The sequence below is a fragment of the Myiozetetes cayanensis genome, unplaced genomic scaffold (assembly GCF_022539395.1).
Source record: "Myiozetetes cayanensis isolate MyiCay16 unplaced genomic scaffold, myiCay2020 scf6-25, whole genome shotgun sequence".
In the NCBI taxonomy this organism is placed as follows: Eukaryota; Metazoa; Chordata; class Aves; order Passeriformes; family Tyrannidae; genus Myiozetetes; species Myiozetetes cayanensis.
Window position 1 is genome coordinate 7,913,359 of NW_026087853.1, and position 27,364 is coordinate 7,940,722.

Below are 27,364 nucleotides of genomic sequence, written 5' to 3' on the forward strand. Positions count from 1 at the left end.
ACTGAGGCCAAAATATTAATGAGATGCACAACGAGGTTCAAGTTTTTCAACATTTTCCTCTGCTCTCTGACACGTTTTCCAACGTGAGTTTTCCAAAAATAGAAACTGAGAAGGGCTCAAGTGGGTAATTCTCTTTGTACCCACAGCAATATATAAAGCTGTATCAAGAATATCAATAAGATATCAAGAATGTTAGTTGTGGGTTTACTGTATTCAGGCTTTACTGTAAAAATCAGTAACATATATTATTCTCCACTGCTGTGTGAAAAGGACAATGTTTCAGATAACTAACACTTATCAGTAATTCTATGACACTTTTCTAATCTTCAAGTAGCTAAAGCAGTAAAAAGGAAAAAAATATTGTTAAAACTGAGTTAACTCGTAAAAGCAAATGTAATTCCTGGGATGGTACAGAACTTACAATGAAAGTTTAGGAAATTATTTCCTATTTTATTTTTCTTTGAGATATAACTCCGTATGATACGCAGGTGCTAAGCAGGGAAGGAAACACTGCCCTAGGTACTACACTAGGCTACAGTGGGGGCACAGATGGAGGACACACCGGCACAGCTAAGAACAGATAGTTACCCTGGGTTCTTTGGTTCACTGTCCCGTGAATTTCCTCCCTTCAGCTTCCTAACCAGCTTCTCACTGCTGCGTCTAAGGGAAGCACGAAGCTTGCTAAAGGAACCACTGCGCTTTAGAGATCCAGTGCCATCCTGAAAGAAATTGAACACATGTGAAACTGCAAGAGGTTGCTGCCCTCCCCCTAACACGGCTCCAAAACATTTCATTGATGAATTATTATATCTTAACTGCTATTAATACATACTTATACCATATACAATTACCTGAACGTGTAACACCACATAGCTACGACTTTACCAAAACAAAAGCATTCCTTCCAAAGTGTAACAAAGATTTCTAAAGGCAAAGACCTGCCCAAGCCATGATTCATAGTAGCTAATAAAACCCCACCACAGTGGTCCAGCAATTCACCACCACCACGCCACCGTTTCACATGAACACACCGTGGTTAACAGAGTACAGAGCCCCGAGCAAAAGCATTCCATCAGTCTAAGAAAAAAACCTGTTTCGTTCTTTCTAAACATCTACATTACTTGCAAACATGTTTAATTAATCCCAAAATCCCTAAACAAAAAATATTTCTGGTCAGAAACACCCACGGTCAAATTCTGGTGCTTCGTTTTAACTTTCCACCAAAGAAAACATAAAACACAATGAAATTAATTTTTCATATATTGCATTCATGTTTTACACTGCTGTGCTGACCCAGAGAAACTTCTGACTGACCACGATTCCATTTTTAAATGTTTTACTCTTAAAAAGACCCCAACAGTTTAGTAAGATTAGAAGTGACCACTTCCTACTTCACAGAAAACTTGGGTGATTATGAAAGAAGAGTTGTGAAAGAAAAAAGCACTACTAAGCAAAGACAGACACCTGAGTTGGAGTGAGTTTATTAGAAGTTAGAAAGACAAATACACAAATCACTGAACACCAAGATTAGTAGAGAAAAGCATAATTGCCAAAATCTCACACAAAGACTAAACAGCAATGCTACTTTAGAATAATCATAAGTGAAGACATCCAGAGTTCCATATTGATGTTAACCATATAATAGGTCTCTAAATACATTTTAAAGCACTTGGAGAACATGCCTTACTTTTATGGGTTTGGGTTTTCTCCTGTAAAGATCACCGTCATGCCATTTCAATAATACCTTGTGTGATACTTTTAACTACCTTTATTCCAGAGTGAACAGCTACTTATAAAGGTCATTGTTACTTGTTTGGACTTTTTTTTTTTTGTTTTGGTTTTTTTTTTACTAATGTATTACACAGCAAATGGTTGTAATAACATTTTGTATGACTAGATACATATCTGGCAAAGCTACACATGTACAGAAATAGAAAACCAAAAAAAGACACCAGCACTGAAGGAATGGCCAGTTTACAGGGAAGTGTAGCTCTGACAAGAATCTTAGGGGGTTTGCTAAAACACAGCAGTCAGTACTGAAGAGAGAAGTTAAAGCTTGAAGATGGTGCACGCCCGTCATGCAGGAGACAGTATAAGAATCACAAAAGGCATCTAGGCCTGTCAGAAACGGAGAGAGAAAAACTGAATGAAACTGTTGGGAAAAATTCAACAGTTTTCAATTTCGAACAGTCACGTTTACAGTATTTCTAGGTCACATTCGAAACCTTTGGAGTCCGGGGTGAGTATTTGGATGGCCCTTTAAGTACAAAGTGCAGGCCCTTGTAATTACCAGAACCTACATCTTTAAACAGCTTCACCTACATCACTGATACGGGACTGACAGATGAGCATGACAGATGCTGTGCATTCCTTAAGTTGGCACTTGTATAAAATGCAAAACACCTTGAAGAAGGGATAGCTTTAGTATTACCTTTTGCCAACAAATGAAAAAAAAGGATTATTTTTTCCAGCTGACATTAACACAAAAATAAAAATAAAATAAATGAATAAATAAATAAAAAAGAAGCAAGGAACAGAGCAAGGTGCATTCATTTCAGCTTTAACTTCTGTCGGGAATTTTCCCTGAAACAAAAGTGCAAGAAGAAAGAAGTCTTCACCTAACCTCCAGACAAAATTCTGTTCATCCTTTAAGGAACTAAAAATCCGGCTGTCCTGGGTAAATTCAGTTTCACAAGTATTTTTTAGAACATATCTCTGTGTGTATATATATGTATATATAATCCAAATGGAATTTTCTCTGCTTTCCCTAATGCAGTGAGGCAGTTGAAAGAATCCACCTTTTTTAAAATAAACTGTGGCTCAATTTACACACTTTCCATCCTGGTCTAAGTATAGAGACTATTATTGATAAGCTTAAGATACCTGTCCTGAGAGCCTTACCTGTAACAACTGGAGTGAACAGTAATTAAAATTATCCCAGGAAATGGCAAAATGCTTTGCTACCAAGTGATCAGAAGATCAAAATCTAACCGAGTATTTCTGTTTCAAACTACACTGCATACATTGTTTACACTTCTAAAAACAGACTTCAGCTTTGCAGGATTGATTAAATTGAAGTTGAAATTCCAACCAGAAGTACTAGATCAGTGAAAAAGCTAATTATTCCTACAGTCTGAAACCAGAACTACCATAATAGTGATAATCATCCAAAGAATAAAGGCAAGACAAATTTGGTGGGTACAGAGTATAACTCTAGAGTAAACCTAATTAGTACATGAGGAGTAAGCAGACAAGCTTTTGGGTACTTCAAATCTGAAATAAAAACATCAAACTCCCAAGTTAAACACTGACTGCATGATTATCAAAACACCTTTAAAACATGAGTTCAGGATTAAAAAAAACCCCATTCATAAATCCAGAGTAAACAAACAAACAAAAAAATCACAGGAGATTTTTATGGCAAAGTTTAATTGACAATTTTTATGTCATTCAGAGTGAGAATCACCTTATTACTTCTGCTTACATTTCCTCACTATCACCATCTCCTGTACTTTGTAGCTGTCTGCTACAATGTCCCCCTGACTGTCTCACACTTACTAAACAAGAGTAGCTCTCATCAACAATGAAATTTACTGCTTTCATTTCACATCTGGAAGTGGACTTATGTGCCCAAAAGCCTGTCTTTTTGAAGCATATGGGTTAGAGTAAGAAAAGATCCTTCTCCACACTAAGAATATTTTCTTAAATTAAGTACCATAAAGATTTTTATCTGTCCTGTAATGGGCTGCAAGATCAATTTACAAAAAATGCCAATTACAGATACTCACTGTTATTTTTGATATACAGATATAATAAGGGATTCAAATCTCAGCCTTTCTACCTTGAATTTTTAAAGCCAAGTATTTTTTTGGAGGGATTTTAAAAGTAACACTATTTATGCACTATAACAACCTCACTTGATGAGTGTGCTTTAATAGTTAATGGCAGATTTACTTCAGTGGGTATTTCAGTTCTTTTGTAAGAATGCAAGACTTTACATCAAAGCATATAATGCCTAATATGGATCACACTACATATGGAAGGCACTTCATTACATCTTCCAACAAAGTTTTTTCGTTGAATTTTGTCACTTTACACACTCCACCAACTCTGACAGCCAAGAGTAGGAGTCAGCTTGATCACTTCAGAGGAATTTAAATGGAAAAGGCTCTGCACACAGAAGTCAAAGATTCTACTACACTTCATGAATCAGAATATTTTGTCTGGAGGGAACACACAAGGGTGAAAAAAACTACACAATATGAAGTAGAGGGAAGAACACCACTGAAACACTTGCAGGGTAGAGGGAGAGAGAGTTGCCCACTTCATGTAAAACATGTAATACAAAACATCTTCTCTTAAGGGAGGGGGAAGAAATAACAAAGATGAGAATAAAGCAATGCCACTTCACACTAAAAATGAGGTTTGTTAACCCTGAGAAGTCAAAATTTAATTTTTCAGATCAATAAATTTTATCACTGAGTTTGACCTAGAAATACTGTCTCTTGCTTTTCCCCAGAAGGCCCTTTCCATCCAAAACCTGCATGCATGTTTAATTCATGTCAATAACAGAAAAAAGTTTAATCCATTTAGAACATATAGTCATGCAAAGTACAGTGAAAATTAAGGGAGGAGTACAGTACACAGTTCTAACGCTGAATGGGCAAAATGAGAATTAAAAAGAGAGTTATCCAACCTGACTTTGGCTTTATTAATGATGCAGTATTATTCACAATAGATGCTGATTGACTGTCTTGGCACTGAGAACACCAATGCCAAGAAAACAATAAAGAGACAAAAGCAAAGATGGAAAGAACATTGTCCCTTAAGACTAAAGCACTATGTGTTTTATCAAGGTTTCTTTGGAATGCTAGGCTTTGTCTCACGTGGCCAACAAAAAGATGGGAAAAAAAAAGATTGCTATTGTAAGAGAAATGAAGCTTCAGAACGCTCAGTATTGCAAAGTAGGCTACTTCCCCTCCCACACAGCAAAAGCAACACCACTTTTATAAACTAACAGAGTACTTTCAGCAGAACTACAGCTGGGAGTTAGTTAACAGTGCAATACCTATCCCATTGCTGGCAATGGGATAAAGCATGGGAAAGCTGGTGACAGAACCAAACAACTGCATAAGCCAGACCAAAAACTGAAAGCTTGCACTGTCTTTCAAATTAAAGGAAAACAATGGTTAGAAAAATGCACATGAAATAATCACATTGTATATATGTTTTCACTTTATGACGATCAGTGTAACACAGTGAAGCCAATATATGGGAAACAAACAGTCCAGTCTGGGGAAAGGGGTATTAATTTCAATTAAGAAATATGAAGTCACCATCACACTGTTATGTGATGGCACTTCCTCTTAAAATGGATTGTACAGGAGCTTGAAAAGTTACATTCCTCCATCCAGCAAGTTGGGTAAGGAGGAGATTTGAATTATTTTAGTGTTAGACTGGTAACTTCACTTCAAAACAGCTAACACTCAAAACATCTCCATGGCAAATGGTCTTTGTGATTCCAACTGATGCAATATTTTTAAAGAAACATTTAAATTATGGGCAAATACGGCATCAAAGGGAAAAAAGCAAAAGTAAGTTAATTGCCAGAATATTTCTACCAGTAAAAGAAAACCACTGACAAGCAATTGTACACCAGACCACCACCAGGACACTCAATCAGCATTAAACAACTTGGTGTTCAATACAACTGCTTGGGATTCTTGCAGAAATGTCACCACTCAGGACAACGAGAGAAAAGGTATTTTAAAATATTACGATTTTTTAACATTATAAACAGGCAAAATGTTAATTCCTCATTTCTTAATTGATTCTGCAAAATTACAAAATACGAAGTAGGTCAACCATTTAAAAAAAAAAAAACCACAACCAAAAACACAACAAACTACTGAAAGCACACCAGGCTGGTGGGTGGACAACCACGTTTGTCAGGGTGGTGATTTCTCTAGGCTATGTTCTAAACTGTGTACTGTACTTACCCCGTTCCACTCTACGCTCATACTCACTTCCTCGCCTCCGTCAGGGCCGCTCTCGTACTTTACCACGTCCACGTTGAGGCTCTCCCGGCTCCGCCTTTTCTCTATGCTCTCAGGGTCATTCAGCACTTCAGCAACTCTCTGTTTGTGAACATTGTCAAGACCCTGAGAATTAGATAAAACGGGAAGAGGCTTTATCTTATTACAAGCTGCATAAATCTACAACGTACACACTGCAGAAATCAGCACAGTGTGAAGGGCACGGACAGCCTGGAAGTTTGAGAATTCAGCGACTTGACATTCTTTTCCTCTTTTCTTACCACTTGTCTAAGCCTCATGGTGTTTGTGTCACTTACCTGAAGCCATCCAGCCACCAGCTGAATATTTAAGCAATTTAAAGGTCATGAAAAGTCAATGCAATCCTTAGTTTTCCACCTATCAAACGGTGCAGCTCTCACTCACCTTTGGAAAGAGCGTTGCAGGTGTCTGAATATCTAATACCTAAGAAGCAAGTTGTGTTATTTAAAAATACTGACATGTGACACTTGGCACTGTAGTATAATTCTATCCTTCAAAAAGGAATAAAATAGCAAATAAGCTTATAATAAACAGACTATATATGTGGCCAATAAAATACCTTTACTTGGTGTTAAAGAATGCCCATCAACTATCAAATAATCCTTTAAAATACCTTAAAAGTGCTAAAATACCTCCTATGAAAATCCTGCGCTAAAAATAAAGGCAAGATCTTTAACACAGAAACCATAAAATAGCAAAGCTCAAACCATACTTATTTTCAGTTTTGTTTTCTTTACAGTAAACCTACTCCACATCATAAAGAATATTTGCTGATAGGAAGAGATCTGAATGCCTTACACTTGAGAGCACATTCTGCATCTTTTACAGTACAGCATTAGCAGCAAATGCAGCAGGGATCTGTGTGACAAATCCACAAAGCCAACCACAATGTAGAAAGTGAAAAGGATGTCAAAATTCTTAACAGTGCATGAATAACAATGGAAGTTGTTCTAGTGGCACGGAGAAATCAGGTTCTTGGCTCCCATATAGTTTACTCCTAACTGAAGAGCTTAAACAGTCCATCCTAATGGAATTCTACACACAAGGAAGCATGAAACCAACACATACTGATGGTGTATTTTCACTTCCCCGTGGGTGCAGGGTGCAGAAAGTGGCTGCAGCTCTCAGACAGCAGAGAAGCAAAGGCTCACAATGGCTTTTGCACCAATCCTTCAGCAGCACAGACCACAAAGTGTGTAAAACAGAGTCTAGGTCTGTTCTGAAGCTATCATCTCTCACTTATCTCACATGTGAAAAAAACAAAATAATGAAGGGTCAGGAAACTGCAGCTTCTCAGTTTGTTCAGTTCTGTCATGAAAGACAAAGGACAAAGAACACTACTGGTCTTCAGAAGTCTAGCAGAGATATCGTTCCCAGCAGCTAAATCAAACAAAACTTGCATGAAGGAGAACAGATATGTGGAAAACTGATGCTTTTCCACACCTGGGAACAAAGGCACCTCTTTGCTTTTAGCCCAGAAGCAGAAATGCATTAACCCTGTTTTTCCTCCTTGAATCACCTAGAATAAAAAGGTAGTGTTAAATGCTGCCAGTAACACAGCATTGTTTCCTACATGTTTACTGTCATATATTATGGATTAATGGTATAGATGGTATATGATGCATAATGAAAATCTGAAGCTTGCTTAAAAATCAAGAGGCAGTAACAAGTCACCAGCAGCCTCTAAGGAAAATGGGGACAAGGAAGAATTTTTGCAGTGGTACTGACAAGCCAGAAGAGGGATGATTAAATAGGGACTCTAAAAAAGAGACTTTCTCCAATAGCAAGAGCCTTAATTCCCAAATAATCAATTCCATGCTTCCCAGTAAAAATTTGAACTCGAAAATCTGGTGCTCTGATTTTTGTTTTGTTTTTCTAATATAAGGAAGTAAACCAACATAACAACATGCTAAGTTTACTTCCAGGCTTCTTAATTACTATTATATTATGCCAATTTATCCCAGTTCTATCTGTTCACACTAAAAAGTTATCTTGCATAGTGGCAACAATAAAACTAAGAACCAAAGAAAGTTATGTTAAGTTGCAGTGTGTGTTCATTTCTTATTTTCAAATCATATTTGAATGAGACCCTCTGAAAATGGACCTTCAGTAAAAGTATGTGAAAATCATCTTCAGTAAAAGAAAGTATTAGTATCAACTATTCTCCCCAACTCCTTGAATTTTCTTTGCTGAAGAACTTTTCTCCCAAATTTCTACTTTCTTCTTACCAGTTTCATTCCAGTTCTTCAGCAAACACTCGCAGGTTTCCCATTCTTTTTTATGGAAGAAAGAACTTAGGTCACCTTATATCAAAGGGAGCTGCTGCTGAATTCACTAAAAGAACATGAGGTTTGCCAGGAACTTTTTTACTGTCTCCCTTTTCCAGACATCTATTTCTATATACATCAAACACTGTAGTATCATTCTTTAAAAAACAACTTCAAATCACTTAAACCAATAAAAACCAGTAAGTTATCAATAAAGATATGGTCCATCACCTAAGTCCACTCACTTCAATTTAAAAATTAGGTTTAGAATTCTATATGGAAAAAAAAAAAACCACAACAAAACAACACACTTCTGATAAAAATACAAGTCTTATTTGCCATTGTATAAAAACTGAAATTAAAACTGAACTCTCATTTTTTTTACTCATATTTTCTTACTTTGCTTTCCATTTTAACACTGACTGACAACATGTTTCTTTGTCCAGTTTCACACACTTTTGTAAAAGACATTGTATCAAATCATCCAAAAGGGAAAGAAAAAACAAGCCAATAAAACTGCAAGAAAAACAAACTGTTTTGTGCCTTCTAAGAGAAGGGAGAAAGCAATACTTGAACAATAGATTTGAGAGCACAAAGACTGCATAGGACTTCCCCACATTAAAAGAAAGTCCCTGCTTATACTGTAATTTTATCACCAGTTCAGTCAGAGGTCAACACCAGGCACCAGACACTGAATAGCTCCAGGTTTCTTTTTTTTTTGGTTTTGGGGGGTTTTTGTGTGTGTGTGTGTGTTTGGTTTTTTTTTATATTCTGCAGGTATGACACTGAAGTCGAAAATCTGCATGACCACAATGCAGAAACATCACTCAGGTGAATTTTCATACTTGCCTGTTTACGAGATCTCATTGCTGCCTCTTCTAATGTTTCAGCAGCTTCAAATTTGCCCTGTCGTCTGTAAAGTGCCCCAAGGTTCTTTAAAGTAGTTGTGACTGTTGGACTATTTAAAGAAAAGGAAAAATAAGAAAAAGACTTGTGCATATACACACACACACCCTTCTTCTCAGTTCACTACTAAAATCTTAAATTAAGATAGTATTTATTGTATTTTTTGTAATAATTGTCTCTCTTGAAATACACTTCACGTACATGGAATAACCTGCTGACCCCTTTCAAAGTGCATTAATGGCTCACACTGGGAATAGTCAACATCCCTGAAACTGGAGTGCTATGTCCTTGTGTTCCTCAGCTGCATCTCAAGGTGAAAGTTTAGCTCTAGAGGAGCGTGTCCAACTGAATAATTGTGAAACTTCCAGAAAATATACTTATTCATGCATACAGTGACCATTACTCTAGCGTGTGTTGGTCACAGAAGTAATTAACAGTTTCTTTCTCCAGCTCTTATTTAATACCTATTTGCAGCTTCTATGCATTCATATTGTGCTTGAATAACAAAAAGAAAAAAAATTTGCCTGTTCCATTAACAGGTCTCACACTCCAACAAGACATTTTTGTTTCAATGGCACAAAATTAGCTCAGTCACAGCATTGTTGCGTGCAGTTTTGCTCCAGTAACAGCAGAGAAAAGATTTTCTCATGCATTAGAATGAACTAGTACATGAAAAACAAACCAACAAAACACACTGCACCCAGAATTCAGGATGGATGGAAAAGAGCAGATTTCAACAGCACAAAGGTTCTGATGCTTGTTCAATAGGAGAATTCAAACACTCAAGAAACTAAAAACCCTCACTGATAATCAGTACCAGTTGCAGGTTTTTTCACAATTGTACCGCCTGCACACTAAAAAAGTTGCAGTAATGGAACAAAATTAAAGCAAACAAAACATATTTCACCGAGTATAATCCAAGCTGAAGTCCTTGTTTCTCTTGCCGTACTTTAAAAGTACACGCTTTCATTAACACAACTATATTCCTCAAGCTTTAGAAACTCAAATAGCGCTTAACTGCGGCAGCTCAACTTTGCTTTCTTGTGCCAGCTAAGCAACTGAAGGCTCAGTTATTTACACAGACTCATTTTTGGCTCTCTTCAGAGGCCTTGATGGGGCAGAGAAGGCACGTAGGCCAACCAGCAGCACAGAGCAAAGGAATGGTGACCTGTGCTGCCACATGAAGGACTGCCAAGGACACAACTGGTGCAATTTTATGTCACTTACTAGATCTAACCAGCCTAGATTAAAAACACAGCCTCAGGACTTGAAAACTGCTACTGTGTTCCTGAAACCCAGCCCTGAGCGCTGAATTTTTAATACTATAGTTTTTATAGTCCTAAGCAAGCAGCTGGTTTGGTTTAATTTTTAAACGTGCTTTAATCTGTCATAGTGGGTATTGCTGTGTTGTTTGTCCTGTCAAGAAGTCACCCACCTGTCAACTTTGCAAGCTTTGTACCAGCCACCATATTCTCCAAAAGATGTGCCATCTTTCTGCTTCCCCTAGAAAAAAGAATCATTGAAGAAAAAGAACTGATTTTCAACTTAAAACAAGTAAAAGCTCCAAAAAAGATTTATGACAATAGTCTTACTTTGCACTCTTCCCTCTCTTCTGCATGCATCCAGATAGGCTTATTTTCATCTGATGAAACAGAAGAAAATATTTTATAGAACAACAAAACCACAAAGCATTCATTGTTTGATTTCTGAAATGAAGTTGTGAACCAAGGAATTATACTATTACCACCACCAAAAAACTTACTGTCCATACTGCAAGCGGCAGATAAATAAAACATGCAGCTCTTCTTTTACATTTTACAATTCTGTCTTCTTTTCTTATCTGAACTTAGAAACAGTTATTTTTTAAGAAGCTTTGAAGTCAATATATACTGCCACCAATTTGTCATGTGCCTAGTTCTGTACTAGAAAACATGCATTTATTTCTTTTATCATAACAACTCCTTTGACATCTACTAAGTGGTGCGTATGCTACTGCCAGGCAATGCAATGAAAATTCTTTTCTGCAATTTATAGTTGATAAAATGCATGTAACTTCAATGTACAGTGTAATTCCCAATTTAAAGGTATTTTACCCACTCTTTAAATGCATAAATGGAAGATCTGCCTTGACAATGTCTTTTTTTGTATCATTAAAAATCCTGCATTGACATTTTCATGTGACTGGAAAGTGACATATATTTTTCCGTGTCCATAAAAATACCAAAATTGGGTTTGGTTGGGCATAAGATAAAACATAATTCATAAACCATAAACTACCAAGTCTACCTCATGTAAGAAGAACTCTAGTTTTGAACCAAAAATTACTGCTGCAGCTAAAAGCTTTCTTATGGTGAATGTACTTCAACCCGTCTATGTCCACTTTTAAGTCCACCTAAAGCAGACAACACTTTTAATCAGGGTACTACTGACTTCCTGCGAATTTTATTTCAGAATAACTACACAAATGAAACAAGGACTCCGTTTCTTACCATCTACAGAGCCAAACTCCCGTTCGTGGGCTCGAGTAAGAATCTCTTTGTATAAAGTTTCCGCTTGCTTAAACTTGCCCTGTTTTAGGTAGCAGGATGCCTAAAAACAAAATACCCCCCCAAAAGGTATCAGCACGCTGCTTTATTTATCTATATAAATAATAAATACAATACACGGTGAATAAACGTGCATTTCAATTAATCAGAACGTTTTTCTCGTATTTGGTCTAGAAAAGGCCTACCAGATTGTTCTTCGTTTTTGCAACATTTGGATCATCTGGTCCCAGCTTAGTTTGGTAGATTTCAAGTGCCCTCTGATAGTAGTATTCAACCTCTTCATATTTACCCTGGTTCTGGCATAGTAAAGCCAAATTATTTAACTGTTTGGCAACGTCAGGGTGATCTTTCCCCAGGACCTGAAAATTAAATATACTGTATTAAAACATTCTCTAATCATCATATCAGGGCGTAGAAATAAATCATTTGGAAATACCCTGTTAGTTTTATCGCTCATCAGTTCAACATGAGGACGACAAAAACAAAAGTGGCACTTGAAAGGTATGAAAAATACTTCACTCTATTAGAAACTAAGAATGCTGCAGAACAACCCGTAAGAGGAATAAAGTAAGCAGTAAAACTTACTTTAGTAGTAAAGGAAAGTATTATACAAAGCCTGAAGATACAGGCATTCAGTCTCATGGACTAAAATAAATACCCACATTGTCAGGGAACAATCAAAAATTTTAATGATGTTTCATTTTTTAATTCCAATGCTCTTGTCAAATCACAGACTATCTAGCCACGAAATGGGAACAAAAAAGGTAAAGAAGGTTAATTACAAAATACAGAGTTTAGTATATACTCAGAGTGCTCCAACAATTCCGTAGCACTACCACAATTTCCTACTGTTTTGAATTTCAGACACTGCTAACTACTAGGGCATTGCTAACTCTTGTGGTTTATCTGGCAAATCTACCCAACCAAACACTAAAAAAAAAGGGTTTCATTTCACTTTGCCCTTTCCCTCAAAAAATCCATTCAAAGGTGCTGCATTTGGCACTCATACCTTTTCTCTGATTTCCAGAGCTCGCTTACAAAGTGGTTCAGCTTCTTTGTACTTTCCTCGTTTACCATAAAGTACTGCAAGATTGTTTAGAGTTGCTGCCACCTGTCAACAGTAGAGAAATATTAACTACAATGAAATTTGCTGATAGAAATACCTGAAAAATAGACACATCTGTAAGGCATTGATGTTTTCAAATTTTCCATGCACAGGGTAGATCTCTTGAAATTTGCAAATAAAGAAATAATTATAATTAAAACACATACATACACAACAGAGGAAAGAAAAACTCAAAATCATAACATAAATTTGTTTCATTTTTGGAAATGCACACATCTTCCTGACACCTTCTTTTGCAAAGGAACCTCTCCCATCTCACATAACCTCTCAGAGCTGCCCTGCTTCCCAGGGGCTACAAGAAGTGAGGCATGACATGAATCTTACAAAAAGTTTGATTTATGTTTCATTTACAAGCAGCAGTAAAACACATCAGAAGCGCCCCTTCAATCTGACTGTAACAGAGTGATTTGAGTAAGCAAATTAAAATCTTTCTTCACAAATTGATTTCCCACAGAAAATCCATGCAATCCAAAATCAAGTATATGCAAGTCATTCACGGTGAAACAGCACTGAATATAATGCTCAAAAGGTAGGATACATATTTAAGAGAAAACAAAGGGTGGTACATTGTGGCCTCCTACCTGTACTCTTTAAAGACAAGCCAGGTCTTAAAAAAAACTCTCCTGTTGAGTTTGATATTAGAATTAGTTGAAAAAAAATTCAGTGACAAACACAACTAAAATTATGATATTTCATGTATACAAACCGCTGGATGATCTTTGCCCAAAGTCTTTTCACGGATAGCCAAGGCATCGTTCAGGAGATTTGCTGCATCTTTGTATTTGTTCTGGTCTCTGAATTTTAAAGAGACATAATCAATACTGGTGATTCAGACCAGAAAGTCATGAAAACTAAACTGACTTCACTATTGGCCTAAAGATGCTACTACAAAAGAGGAGTAACTGAGAATATATTCAGAAATCAGGAAGTAAAAACCTAAAGTCTGTAGCCTGTAGTAGTTTGCTGACTGGGGACTGTACTAAGCATGTATTATTTCTACACTGCTGTCCAATTTCTAGCTCTAGATTATCTCTAAGTGGGTAATCAAGACATGCCTCCTCATACAAAAAAAGCATCAAATCCAGCTTCATTCCCAAAGCCAAGACACAGGCAAAAATACAGCAAGTTGTTTGACTTTTAAGTATAGGGAGACATGCAAATATTTCAGGACCCTATTGAGGGTTTTAATAATTAAATGAAAAAAAGGAAAATAAATTTAATGGAAAATAGTCAAAAATGCTTGCTAGTCTGAACAGCAAAAGGCTGTAGCCAAATATTAAGTATTTACTGAACTGGTATTTATCTATGTCAGTATACAAACCTGTACACCAAAGCAAGTATGTTCAACATAGTGGCAACATCAGGATGGTCATGACCCGAAGTCTTCTCCAGATCTTCAAGAGCTTGTTTACAGAGAGGCACAGCAACCTCATATCTCCCTTGGGAAGCATACTGAATAACAAGGTTATGAAGGGTCCGTAACCTTGCTGGAATTTCATAGCCACCTTGTTGGGCAGCTGCTGCTGCACTGCTGTGCTGCTGTTGAACTGAAAGAAATCAGCAACGTTTCAATTTGGTTAAAAGACGACTGTAATTAAAACACCTTACTGCTCAATGACACAGTGAGACTCACTGAATTTTATTTCTTCAATACACAGCATTAGTATTAGAGCATAATTCACAGCAGTCGTGTTGTCCTGAACAGTGACAGTGCAAATATGACCATTTTGTTCTTCATATTTGTAATGGGGTGAGTTCGAAGGATGCTGAGATTGAAAACCAAGACACTGCTGAAAGTTCAACAATAAACCCAATATTTATAACAAAAGTGGCCAAGTAAACGGGAACCCGAGAGATAAGAAAGGAGAGGAGTGAACTAAGCCCTCAGTGAAAGCCCCACTCATGCAGGTGGGTTTTACAAGGTTGTCTTACTGACCCCACAACAACCAGCATTCCCCATAGCAGAGGCTGCATCCTCGGAGGGTCAGCAGGCTCACAAGATAGCGGGCATCCCCACAGAAGGCAACGTTGTCCTTCTTGTGAAGCTTGAGAGCCTCGAGCATGAGCCACCTGCGTTTTTTATCCAATTAGCCGGTGACGTCTACCTGGGCCAGTGTGGCAGCACCGCCCAGCCAGAGGCCTTCGGTCCCTCCCCTGTTACATCAGCATGCTCCTTCAGCACACGTCTGAGAACTCTGGGATTCCCCTGTTGCATAGATTTAGAATCACAGAATCATAGAATTAACTGGGCTGGAAGAGACCTCCGAGATCATCAAGTCCAACCCTTGATCCAACCCCACTGTGATTACTAGATCATGGCACTCAGTGCCACATCCAGCCTCGTCTTAAAAACCTTCAGGGACGGTGAATCCACCACCTCTCTGGGCAGGCCATTCCAATGCCTGATCACTCTCTCTGTAAAGAATTTCTTTCTAATATCCAACCTAAACCTCCCCTGGCAGAGCTTAAGCCCGTGCCCTCTTGTCCTGCTGCTGACTGCCTGGGAGAAGAGACCAACTCCCACCTGGCTACAACCTCCTCTCAGGTAGTTGCATGCGCTGTTTCACTCAAGGGGTTTTATCTATTTGGGTCTGGGGGCTTTACTTCATCTTCTCCTCTTCAGTTTCTCCTTCAAATGTCCTCTACAGACAATGAGCCAATCATAGAGCACCAATTAAAACCGTTCATACAAGAAACTCTCTCTCCATACACAAAGCTCCCATTTAGCAGTGAACGTGGCAGGCAAAGAACAAAACTTCCACAGGTGGCTGGGCCAAACACAGACCAAAAAATATCAACATTCCTTGATACAATATTCTTTCCAGTACTGTACTAATATTATTTTACAATTCTGAAGGGCCAAATGTAATAAACTAACGGAGAAAGGAGGAAATTCAGCTCATCAAACCATTAACAGTTCTCAAGATTATATCATAATTTCACACTTACAAATATCAGTGTTTCCCCATGGGAAAGAACACTAATACAGGAAAGACAAATACTTGCAGAAAAGCTCCAGTGATTTGTCCTTTTTCCTTGATCCTCCTCTAAACATACAATTTTTTTTTTGTTTCCCTTTGTTTGCTATGCCAAGGAGCACTTAAGTTTGGCACATAAAGGACTGAAACACCTTGGACGCCAGAAATAACAACTGCAGGAGAAAAAGGTAATGAGTCATCAAAGCCAGCCTTTAGGTTTTACTTACTAACATCAGGCTTAGCCACTTATTTGCCAGGGGGTCTTAACCTTTGGTTGTTGCAACCTTCACTCTCCCACTCCCTGAAAAATCTACTCCTTTTCTCTTCACTTGAGAGATTTGAGAAGATTTAGAAAATTCCTTCTAACTCATTTTCATTGAATTCTAGAGAACATGCAGGATAAGGGTTCCAGCCAAGAGTATGACTTTCTCCTCTCCTTTCTATTACACAAAAAACACTCTCATGGCAAGTGGGAGCCTTTTAATGTCAGTGGAATCACACAATTCCAAGCTTATACCCACAATCACTGCCTATCAAAGCACCGAAGCATTCCACTATTTTTCTGGGAGGTCAGAGAGTCTTTGTCTTTTGTAAAGCAAAATAAGGGACATGACTATGCAGGTATATGGACAGCTTTGCTATTCACCTTTTCTACTGCAAAATTCTAGGGAAGGATAAGCTAAGGAAGGAGGTCATGGTCAACACTAACCTATTGTAAACTCTTTAAGCTTTTCTTTCATTGCTGGCTACGGACAGCATTACCACACCATCAAAAATGCAGTGTACCCTGTGTGCATGCCCATAAAGGAAATTTGAAACTCTGTGGATTGCAAAGGTGGGTCACTTCAGACCTTCTTCCTGAAGTCATTTGTCTACTAAGAACCATTCTGCTCCTAGCACACTGCACAGGCACTGCAATATCAATACGTTATATAATACCAGCTTTACACCCACACAAAAAGCACATTTTACTAAGCAAGGCTTATCTGCTAATAGCTTTTTTCAATCCCACTACCAAACCTCTACCTCAGACTCCACTACATATTCCTCAGCCCTTCTGACCCGAAGATAAACAGTACTCCCAGAATGAGTAGTAAAACTAAGGCAGACAAGCTCAGCAAAGGACAAAAGACCATATGAAAAAGACTTCATACAGAAACCTGCCATAAAAATCTTAAATCAGATCATTAAAAAGGTCATTCACAGAATTCACCTCAGTCAGTTGGAGCCAACCTTTTCCATTCTGAGACCCACAGGAAAGACCGTGGGAGGAATTTTGAAGCTAAGTCAGTCTAAAGATCTTTACAACAGCTGCTAAACTCTCTTTAAGAACCTAGGCCCCAGTTTTGTACACATTAACGTATATAACATGGTTTCCTTATTCCAGGAGAGGCATTCAGCCCTCCAGCTGCGTCCCAGAGGATCCCAAGCATGGATTCACTTTTGTAAAGAGCATCTTTATATTCTGCATTGCAGAAATACACCACCATTGTAATCTGAGGTGCACTTACTTCCTTGTCCTTGCTCATCCTCATCATTGGGAAACAAGTCATCCAAAGGCTCTTTGGTGGAATCTGTATCTTTATCCTCCTACAGAACAACCACAAACCCAAGAAATTAAATCTAAGGCATAAAAGGACAATCCATTTAATCAGCGATGTTAAAGGAAAACCCCATATTCAGAACTTCAGAATTGACAAGAGTAACGTTTCTCACAGTTTTATAAAGGTCTTACATTCAAATGTATTTACACACCCTGTCCCAAAGCAGTACAGGACACCTTCAGAAGAGCCAGGAATAGAAATCAGGTCTCCTAAATTTCAGTCTCAATTTAAGCACACAAGAACACATTTGCTGTTCTCACAGAGGCACTAGATCTAATGAAAGTACCCAGCGAAGAGTAAACACTGATGAATACAGAACTGACCATGGTACTTTTTTTAGCCATAGAGAGAGGTTACAGATGGGCAAGTGAGGATTAAGGAGACCTCAATTTCTGGGTACTCAGCTTCTGTACAAATAACTGATTTTGCAATTGTGACCTGTATGGTTCAAAAAATTTTAAAAAACCCACTTGGAAGGAAGTTCATTTCCAATAGTCTCCACCTGGAATCATGTATTTCTGCACAGCCCATCAGTATATATTGATTTTAAATATCCAGGTGTATTTTACATCGTTCCAAACATAAAACAAGAGAAAGAAATCACCCCTCAATCCCCTTTGTGGGATTGTGGAGTCTACACAATATAAATAGTTGAAGTTCTCAGAAATGTTAAGCTCAGTAAAGTGAAGACCCAGGAGCAGAACACAGTCCTGTTTTTCTGGCTCTCTATCCAACACCTTTTTCCACAGAGGAGGAAAAGCAAACTGCTGCTCTTGGCACCCAAATTCAACAGTGGCAAAGCAGGTGCACTGCAAAAACAGCAGACTGATGGGACTACATCTCAGATGGGAAATTCGTAATTTTAAGTGTGCAGATTCCAACTTCATCCTGAGTCTATAGAACTGAGTATTTCAAAGGCAGCAGACACTGTCCATATGGTTAGTGATGATAAAGATGCTTTGCCTACTCTGACTCTTATTTGCCAATTAAACTTCAAATAATGGTGCTATTTAGGCCATCTGCAGATTACAGTTTGACAGTTAGCACATCAAAATCCCAGTATTCCCTCCTCCTGCCACTTTTCTGAACAGGCTTCACTGGCAGTATTCAGCTACAAACACCAAATCATGGAACTGAACTGAAAAGTTCTGCTTGCAGTCGACCAAAACAACTCTCATGACTTTCAATATGTTAAAAAGGATTAGTCAGTCAGTTAAGCATGACTAAACTGCATATATTTTTAACTATTACATTGCTGAAATAATTAGATATGAAAAATTGTTCCTTGCAAAACACAGCTGAGAAGGTCTGAACACAAAAAAATGAAATCTTTATCTACAGTGCCATCTAACTGAAGGAAGCAAAACAAAAATATTTTAAAGAGGGTAAATAAATCAGATTTTTTTTTTAAGTAATAAGCTGTAAATTAAAGTTGCATCCAATTTCTCTCTGAATCTACAGATATGTAACATAGTGGGCTTGAAAATGTGCAGATGATCACAGTGTCTGACAGGAGGACCTGAAAGGACTACTCTAGTGTAAATTCTCAACAGATACAAAAGCTACACACTGATTTCACTGGATGAATATTAAGTATTTTTCCTGCAGTCAAAATAGGCCAAGTCCCCAAGTTACTTAGGATCTCTCACAGCTTACATTCCCCACTTATTCTACCTGCTGAATTTATATAAGTGAGATTTTGGGTTGGTTCAGTTCTTCGTATTTTTTAAGCTTATGTGACAGTAAATGAGTATTTCTGGATTTTGATCCTCATGTATTTTATTATCTACAGACAGTAAAATATATACTCTCTTAAAATTTAAAAGAACAAACTCAGAATCATTATGTAAACTATGTGACACTGGTACAAGATAAGAATTTTAATGACAAGTTTATGTTGAAGACAAAATGTACCTGTTATTTCCTGCTAAATAGGCAGATTACAACACATATGTAAATGTAAGGTGCTTTTTACTATACAGTTACTTACTGATGGTGAAATGTCATCGTCATATTTTTTTAACTGATTCATGAATTCTAGATGTTTCTTTTCTTCCTCCAGCTGAGCCACAGACTGCTCACTTTTCTGTAGTTTCTGCTGTGTATTGGCTAGTTCATCCCGTAGCCACTGATTTTCCTGGCATAGCCGGCGAACCTGAGCACGCAGTTTCTGCTTCTCTGATTCCACTGCATTTAAGTGATTTGACAAGGCCATCATTACCTAAAAAGCAGAAGGTGTCACATGACTTACATCCCCTAGAATCCAGTCCTGTATTTAACATAAAAGCCTTTTATTATTTAAACCTGCCAGCTGTGAAATCTTGGTAAACATTCACATTTCTCTTCTTTACAGATCTGTTCTCCCTCTTCCTTTAAACTCTTTTACCAGTTAAAATCACAGAATAGTTTGGGTTGGGAAGGACTTTAAAGATCATCTAGTTCCAATACCCTGCCATGGGCAGGGACACCTTCCATTAGACCAGGTTGATCAAAACTCTATCCAGTCTGTCCTTCAACACTTCCAAGGATGCAGTACCCACAACTTCTCTGGGCAACCTGTTCCCTACATCCCACAGGGAAGAATTTCTTCTTTGCATCCAACCTAAACCTGCTCTGTCTCAGTTTGAAGCCATTAATGCATGTCCCATCACTCCATGCTCTTGTAAAATTCCCTCTCCATCCCTCTTGTAGCCCCTTTAAGTACTGGAAGGGGCTCTAAGATGTCCCCAGAGCCTTCTCTTCTCCAGGCTGAACAATCCCAGCTCTCTCAGCCTGCTTTCACAGGAGAGATGCTCCAGCCCTCTGAGTATCGTCGTGGCCTCCTCTGGATTTGCACCAGCAGGTCCATGTCCTTCCTATGTTGGGGGTCCTAACCTAGAGGAACGTCTTATTAATGACTGTTTTCCATGATGCTATCAGAAGTTAAAATTGTTTCAGAATTCCCTGAAAATTAAATACAATCCTAAAATATATGAAAAGTTTGAACTAGATTACTGAACTGGAACTATTTGTTCCACTAACATGAAATGGAGCAGTTTTAACTTGAAGGATCACAAAAATAACCTAAGAACTAACACAGAGTTCTAATTTAGCAGCTTCCAGGCAGAGGAGGAAATAATTTTTGTGCTTACAGTTCATAAGGATGAACACCTCAGCATAACAGTGATACTTCAAAGGGACAGCTATACTACTGAGCTCTAGATGTGCCAGTGATCACACAATGTATATAAGCACTTTATATTACTTATAAGCTTGAGTGTGCAGACATTCAAATCCAGTCATATTAAGGACAAAAATAGAACAGCCATAAAAGCAGTAGTCTGCTTGGATTGGGGCTTTTTTTGCTAAGCGAAGTTAAATGAAAAAGCAGCTTATTAAACAGAAGCCAAACACTACCAGCAGAAGATACCCTCCCCTCACTGTGTATGCAATCTCCCACTGACATATGCAGAACAGCTGACAGCCATCCCAGGAAGCACACCTTGGAAGAGTGGGCCACTGGTGAGAATACAAATCTTTTAGATCAGTTTGATGTCCCCAAGTTGCTAGTATTTCATCTCCTCAATTTCAGGCTCTTTTTTTTAACAAAGATACCTTTAAGTGGTTTTAAACTAAGTATTTAATGTGAAACAGATGGTGTCCTTAGCGGAAATTTCAGGTGTCAAAAAATTCATCAAGCCTTTAGAAACAACTTTTTCCTATAAAGGTAAGAAAAACTCCAGGTATAATTTTCTAATACAAGTCCAAATCTCTAGGCTTCAGCACCCACGTATTTACATATTTACATATCCAATCTTTTAAATTACTTGGTCTATTCGAACAGTGACATTTGTAACATCAGAAAGTACATTTAGGAAAGTTGTGGTAATAAGGTCAACATACTAAAACACTGAACAAGCTACAATGGCAAACTAAAATCTTTTGTAATGTTACACTCTAGAATTAACTGAAAGGAAAGTCTGATCACTTCTTCAGCAAAGTTAGTTTCATTTTCATGGAAATAACGCTTATGTCACCAGACCTACGTGCATATCACAAAAACAAAAAAGTCTATTACACATTTCCATTTCTCAATTTAAATAAACAACAACAAAAAATTACTACATTGTTACAACCCAAAGCTGCAGGAAGAGTAGCCTTATCAGGTTTTAGAGTAGTAGTTTGAAGTGTAATTGGTTTCCTAATGAAGGCAGCAAATAAAGACTTCTTGGCTCCTCATCACCACAGTCCACAAAGTACCAGATGAAGCAAACAAGGCAGGAACATCTGCAACTGAGGCTGCTGAATGTGACAGAGCCAAGAATCAGAACCAGCTTTTCAGAGTCCCAATCCCACATCCGAGTTAGGAGAGAGAAGGTTTTAATTCGCTCACAGATCTTCTACAAACAACCATTAAAGGTAACTCGACTATTGCAATTTTATTCCATGTATCTTCTAGTATTTCCTCCCAACACAAAGGATCACAGCTTGTATAACATAATAAGGCCTGACAGTCTGTACCATAATGTCCAGGGCTTCTAAGTTCCCATGTCTGGTAACCCATATTTCATTCTCTCAGTCTCAATTCACCACGATCCAATGCACACAGCTTCCAGATCACCAAGCAATAACAGCTCAATCCAGATGAGAAGCCTGAGCACAGTTATAGACCAATATAAAGCCTATACTCTACATTAATATAGCCTATTAGTATTCTCTATTAATATAGAACCAACACATTGGCATTTTCAACTCCTTTGCCAACACTCTGCCATTTTACACTGGTGACTGTCACATCACATCATTCCAGGTTTTTGATCTAGTACAAAATACCCTAAAGTTGTACTGTAAACACAGTCCTGACAGCCCAACTAAACATGCATCTTTCTACTCATCTTCTGCACATGGTACCTTCATTGACTAAGACAGTTCCCAGGAATTAGCTCAGAGCCCTTTCTCTAGTGCACCAGGGAAAGCTGTTCAGATTCTGCACTCAATTCTTAACTTTTAAAATGTTTTAGATTCAATTCTGGTTTACTAAAATTTTAATAAGCATTAAGAGAGTCTTAAGCTCTAGGAGCAGCATGAGTTACTACAAAGAATCTCGGAATCAAGGGAATATAAACACAGAATTTAAGGTTATGCCACAGCTCACAGGTTGAAGCAAATTCATTTACATGTGTGGAAGTATGTGTGGGACCTTCCTATGCAGTAATTTAGAGTTAACATCTAGAGCTGCTCGAACATTACCCACCTAATGCCGTGGAAAAGTCCAAAGAGAAAATATAAATGTCTCACTGACATAAAGAGGAGCTCAGTTAAGAGCTTCAGTGCTTTAACACTGAATGTACAATTAGTTCACTAACACTGCAAGACAGACAGTAAATAACCCTGTTAATTAGAGCAGCCTTCCTTAACATACAAGAAAAATGTAAATGTCCCATCACATTACTAATAATACTCAGTAAGGCAAATGCAAATCCTCAAAGTCTGAAAAGCTCTATTTTTACTGCAATTTTACCTGTGCTTCACTAAGGCCAAGCTCCAGCATTTCCAGTGACTTTCGAATCATGTTTGATTTTTCTTCAACCAGATTAGTTTCGTCATCTTTCTTCAAACATTTCAGTGTTTCAAGTAAGCTCTGTAAAATTGAATTGTGTTCATTCTTCAGTGCCTCTAGTCCATTGATCACTTGCTTAGTTTTGGCAATGATTTCATCTTGAGTAAGCTTCTCCAACTTCTCTTCCTTTAAATACACCATTGTGGACATGTTTTCATACATTCTGAAATGGAAGAGTACGTTAGTTAATACAAAAGTAAAAATAAAATAAGTCATTCTCTCTAAATGAATAAAGTTTTCTTTTAAGAAGTCATTTAAACATACAAATTTGAAATGTATACTCAGAATGCAATGATATTTGTGCACAATTTTTACAATGTTTTAAGTCCTGGGTTTGAACTGTGTTTCAAGTTTTCCAGTTTCTACTTCCAGACTTAATATTAACACTCATTCACGAATCAGACAACACCACATAATAAAATACAGACTACAGCACGGCAGAAGAATTTCTAGCGAGCACTGAACAACAGGGCTGCACCTCCAGGATTCTGCTTTGTGCAAGAATTGGTACAAAAGTAGCTGGTGTATAAAATATACACTATAACAAATACAGCTATTTGCAGATGCTGCTGATCTACAACTCTAAAAACAACCACAAAATAGAGCTTGAAGAATTCGAAGAAATACCATCCAGCCTTCTAAAAGGGTTGATCAATCAATTATGAGAAAAAAGTTATCCTTTTCCAGTAAAAAGGAAACAACCTCTTCATCCTTTCCCAAGGCTACAAAAACTGTTATGACCACATGTTTTCCCTCCAAGACTATTTTACACTCATTATTGTAACTCTACAGTTACACAGAGACATTCAGTTGCCCCCAGGTCTAGATGCAGCTGTTTTGATCAAGATGCAGCAGCTGTCTCATGCTGGAAAAAGTAGTTTGTGTAACACAACCCTTGCGAGAAACATCTCACTGCGCTATTTTGTCAGTACCTTATGCCCTACACTAAGGATAGCAAATTTCTGAATGTTTGTCAACATCTCTACCAAATGCAAATGAAGATCCAAAAAAGTTTAGAAACTCAGGTAGCTTATCATGCACGCTGCTACTGAAATGACAAACAAGTACAACAATGTAAAAATGCAAAGAGAAGACAGGCAAATAATATGACCTTTTTTAAAATGTCCGCAGAAAAATGCTCTAAAATGAAAATAAAGAGAACTGAGATATTACTCCTTTACACTTAATATACTTGTATCTCTGAGTGAACCAGGAAGTATAAATTAGAATGAAATAGGAAAGATTTTCAAGAGCAATAAATTATCACATCTATGAGAAGACACTTGGGGATTGATTAACATTTAATATTAGTTAAACTGTATTAAAACAGAAATGAGTCTAGTTTTAGAAGAAAAAAAATTACATCCACTTAAACATTGAATTAAAACTGCTATAAGGAACATGCATATATGCACATCATGACAACAGCCAGAGGATGTGCTCTTATGCACTTGTATTACATTAAAAATAAGACTGTTCCTTCTGTTTATATGAACTCAAATTACCCTCTCTGATATGATCTCCTTCAATGCAATACCCAAAAGGCACATACCCATTTGTCACAAAAAAAAAAGCTGTACAAGACACTGGTTTATTCCATAATAATCTACTGTCTCAAAACACAGTTAATTTGGGAAAGCAGTGAATTTAGTTTTACCCCAGTCAAATACAAGAACTTCATATTCACATGTAAATGAATACGGAGCACATAAATCTGTATAAACCAGCTAATCTAGCATGACATAAGAAATTAACTCATGAAAACCTGATGAGAATGATTTTTACACATTTCCCAATTATAACCTGAGAACTATTATCCATAATGCTTAAAAGACAGTTTTAAAGCACATACTCTCTAGAGCTGTGTAGAAAAATTAACTGCAATTTAATGTGGGCCAAATTTGTAAATAACTGCTTCTAACACCCACAATCATATAAGAAATTGTTATTGATTGTGTTAACTTCAGCATACAGCTCAACTTTAATTACCCTTGGTAATTTCACACCTGAATGCAAAGAACCAAACCTTTGATAACAAGGAAATAAAACCAGCAGAGAACATCTACTGAAGTGACTACCTCTGTGTACCCCTGAACAACTCCTGCATGCCTCAGTATTATGCCATTCTACAGCAAAGATAAAAAGCAAGTGTGTCCATGTACAGTTATTATGCATGTATAGACGCTGTTTTTAAAAAAATTACATATTTTAAACACCAGAGTAGAAATAAAATGAATTCTAAGCAGTGAATACCAATAAATTAGCACCCACTCACTGTTACACAAAACCCAGAAACTAATGCCAAGAACTACATTAGGCCTTGCAATGGCCACATGTTCATAAAAAAAGAATGAAGTAGCCTGAAAAAGTAAGCACCTGTGTGACACACGAAATCCAGCCAAAACACACATCTGGGTGCACAGTTACAGCTAAGACACGAAACCAGGACACTGATTTGTTACTGTAAGGAAAAAAAAGTTGTCAGATCAGGTCCATAACCCTGGCTAAATACACTGAAGTGGCAATTAAGGGAGGCTAAGCCAGCACAGCAGCTTTTGAAGAGAGGAAAACCCACGGGGTAAAAGTATACTTAAAAGCATCCCAGCAGCAGACCTGCTTTATGAATATGTGTTGTCTAAATCCGGTGTGCCAGATTTTTTTAGCCACCTCATTCCAAACCAAATGCAGCTGAAAGCTTCCTCTGCCTCAGCAAATCACGCTGGAGCTGGAGTCAAGTCAAAAGCTGCATCAAGACACCAGACTGACCTGAAGGTCCATCCGGCCTGGAGAACGATTCTTAAGTCTCCTCTGGTTAAAATTGTTAGAATCCCAATCTCTCCTGCCGACAGGGATGCATCTTTTGGCGTAGGTTTTGTGTGGTGTCTGTTTAAATGACCTCCTCATAAAACACCACAGAAAATTTGGACAACGCTGTTCAGAGTTTCACAGATTGTGTTTGGGAGAATAATTTAGAAAACAGGAGGATAACAAACATGTAATTTGTCATATTATCAGATCTGACTCTTTGTAGGAGTAAAATGAATAAATATCCTTTAAGAGTACAGTGAAGGTGTGACGATATTTCTATTATTTTTTAAATATATTTTATAAAAGATAATTAGCTATTCATCAAGCAGCATATGTTAATACATAACCATATTATTAAATCTGCATACCCCGAGGCAGCAAACCCCATAAAGGAAGCCAGCAAATTTAAGTTTGTATGTAGGATGTATACAGAGGAAAAGAGAAAAAACGTACCCTGCCTTCCTGTTGTCACTTTTCAAAAAATGTTAACTCTTTCTTCCTATACTTTTTCCCTAGAGAAGAAAAAGGGCATAGATAAAGGCTTCTTAAGCTCCTGTCAGTTTTACCTTGACACTGAAAATTTTACCTGTTATAAGGCAGGAGTGATAGATTAAAATACTATTTTTTAACTCAGTGTACAATTGAAAATGAAACAAAGAATTAAGATGCAGAGAGATCCATTTGGAAAACAGAATTTTGGATGAAAAAAAAAATGTAAAGCATCCAGAGTTACAAACTCGCCTGCTGGCTTAAGAAATTTACATCTCTTATTAAGTATGTGCCTAGGTAAACCTTGAGTGTCACCTTCCTTGTCTGTTTTCAACAATATAGACTTTACTGAAGTACAAAAGTAACTTAGTGCTTCCCTTTTTTTGTTTGTTAAAAATCAACCAACCTTCTTCAACCACATAAAAATTAATTAACTTTGACAGATCAACATAAAAAGCCCTGCCATGGCACCTACTAAAGAGGTTTCCACAAAATTTTGCAACATTAAACTTAAAGAAATGGAGTGAGAACAGCAAGAATATGAACCAAAGAACACACAAAGGAAGCAGGGACAAGTCTCCTGTCTTTCAGTGGTGTAACCAGTGGGATAATCCCATCATATACAAACGACTTAAGTGGCTGTTATCTTTAATCAGTTTAAGTATTTTGTTATTCATAAAACTTTAAAAACGACTGCACATCAAATGCTGACATCACAATTTGTGCCTAAATTCTCCTGTGGACATACACATATCATAACTAGCTACTTAAGCTCTTCAACTCATATTTAAGGATCTCTTAAATATAAATAGCTTTTCCTACTCAGCTACTTTTAAAGAAGTGTCATTTTCCTGCAGATCACCTCAAAATATTCCTCAGCCAAAACACAAACTTATGAATCCCTCTTTGCGTAGGAAAACTTACCAAGGAAGAATTTTATTCTAAAAAACCTGTAAGATTTTTTTTT

The 27,364-nt window shown here is 37.4% G+C and overlaps 1 protein-coding gene across 6 annotated transcripts in view; it reads right to left on the reverse strand.

Moving 5' to 3' along the window:
- KLC1 (kinesin light chain 1) overlaps positions 1-27,364 on the reverse strand; it is a 50,239-nt gene that overhangs the window by 9,970 nt on the left and 12,905 nt on the right. For 2 of the 6 annotated variants that reach the window (XM_050336949.1, XM_050336947.1), the window contains exons 2-14: positions 23,002-23,263; positions 19,492-19,722; positions 17,409-17,487; positions 14,241-14,466; positions 13,626-13,713; positions 12,803-12,904; positions 11,979-12,152; positions 11,737-11,836; positions 10,840-10,889; positions 10,683-10,750; positions 9,191-9,299; positions 6,000-6,161; positions 589-719 (exon numbers count right to left, since the gene is read on the reverse strand). In XM_050336949.1, the coding sequence (XP_050192906.1) occupies positions 589-719; positions 6,000-6,161; positions 9,191-9,299; positions 10,683-10,750; positions 10,840-10,889; positions 11,737-11,836; positions 11,979-12,152; positions 12,803-12,904; positions 13,626-13,713; positions 14,241-14,466; positions 17,409-17,487; positions 19,492-19,722; positions 23,002-23,262 (1,781 nt within the window). In that variant the 5' untranslated portion in view covers position 23,263. Of the gene's footprint in view, positions 1-588; positions 720-1,465; positions 2,119-5,999; positions 6,162-9,190; positions 9,300-10,682; positions 10,751-10,839; positions 10,890-11,736; positions 11,837-11,978; positions 12,153-12,802; positions 12,905-13,625; positions 13,714-14,240; positions 14,467-17,408; positions 17,488-19,491; positions 19,723-23,001; positions 23,264-27,364 lie in introns of those variants that run through there. The other 4 variants (XM_050336948.1, XM_050336952.1, XM_050336951.1 and 1 more) reach the window with 4 other exon arrangements.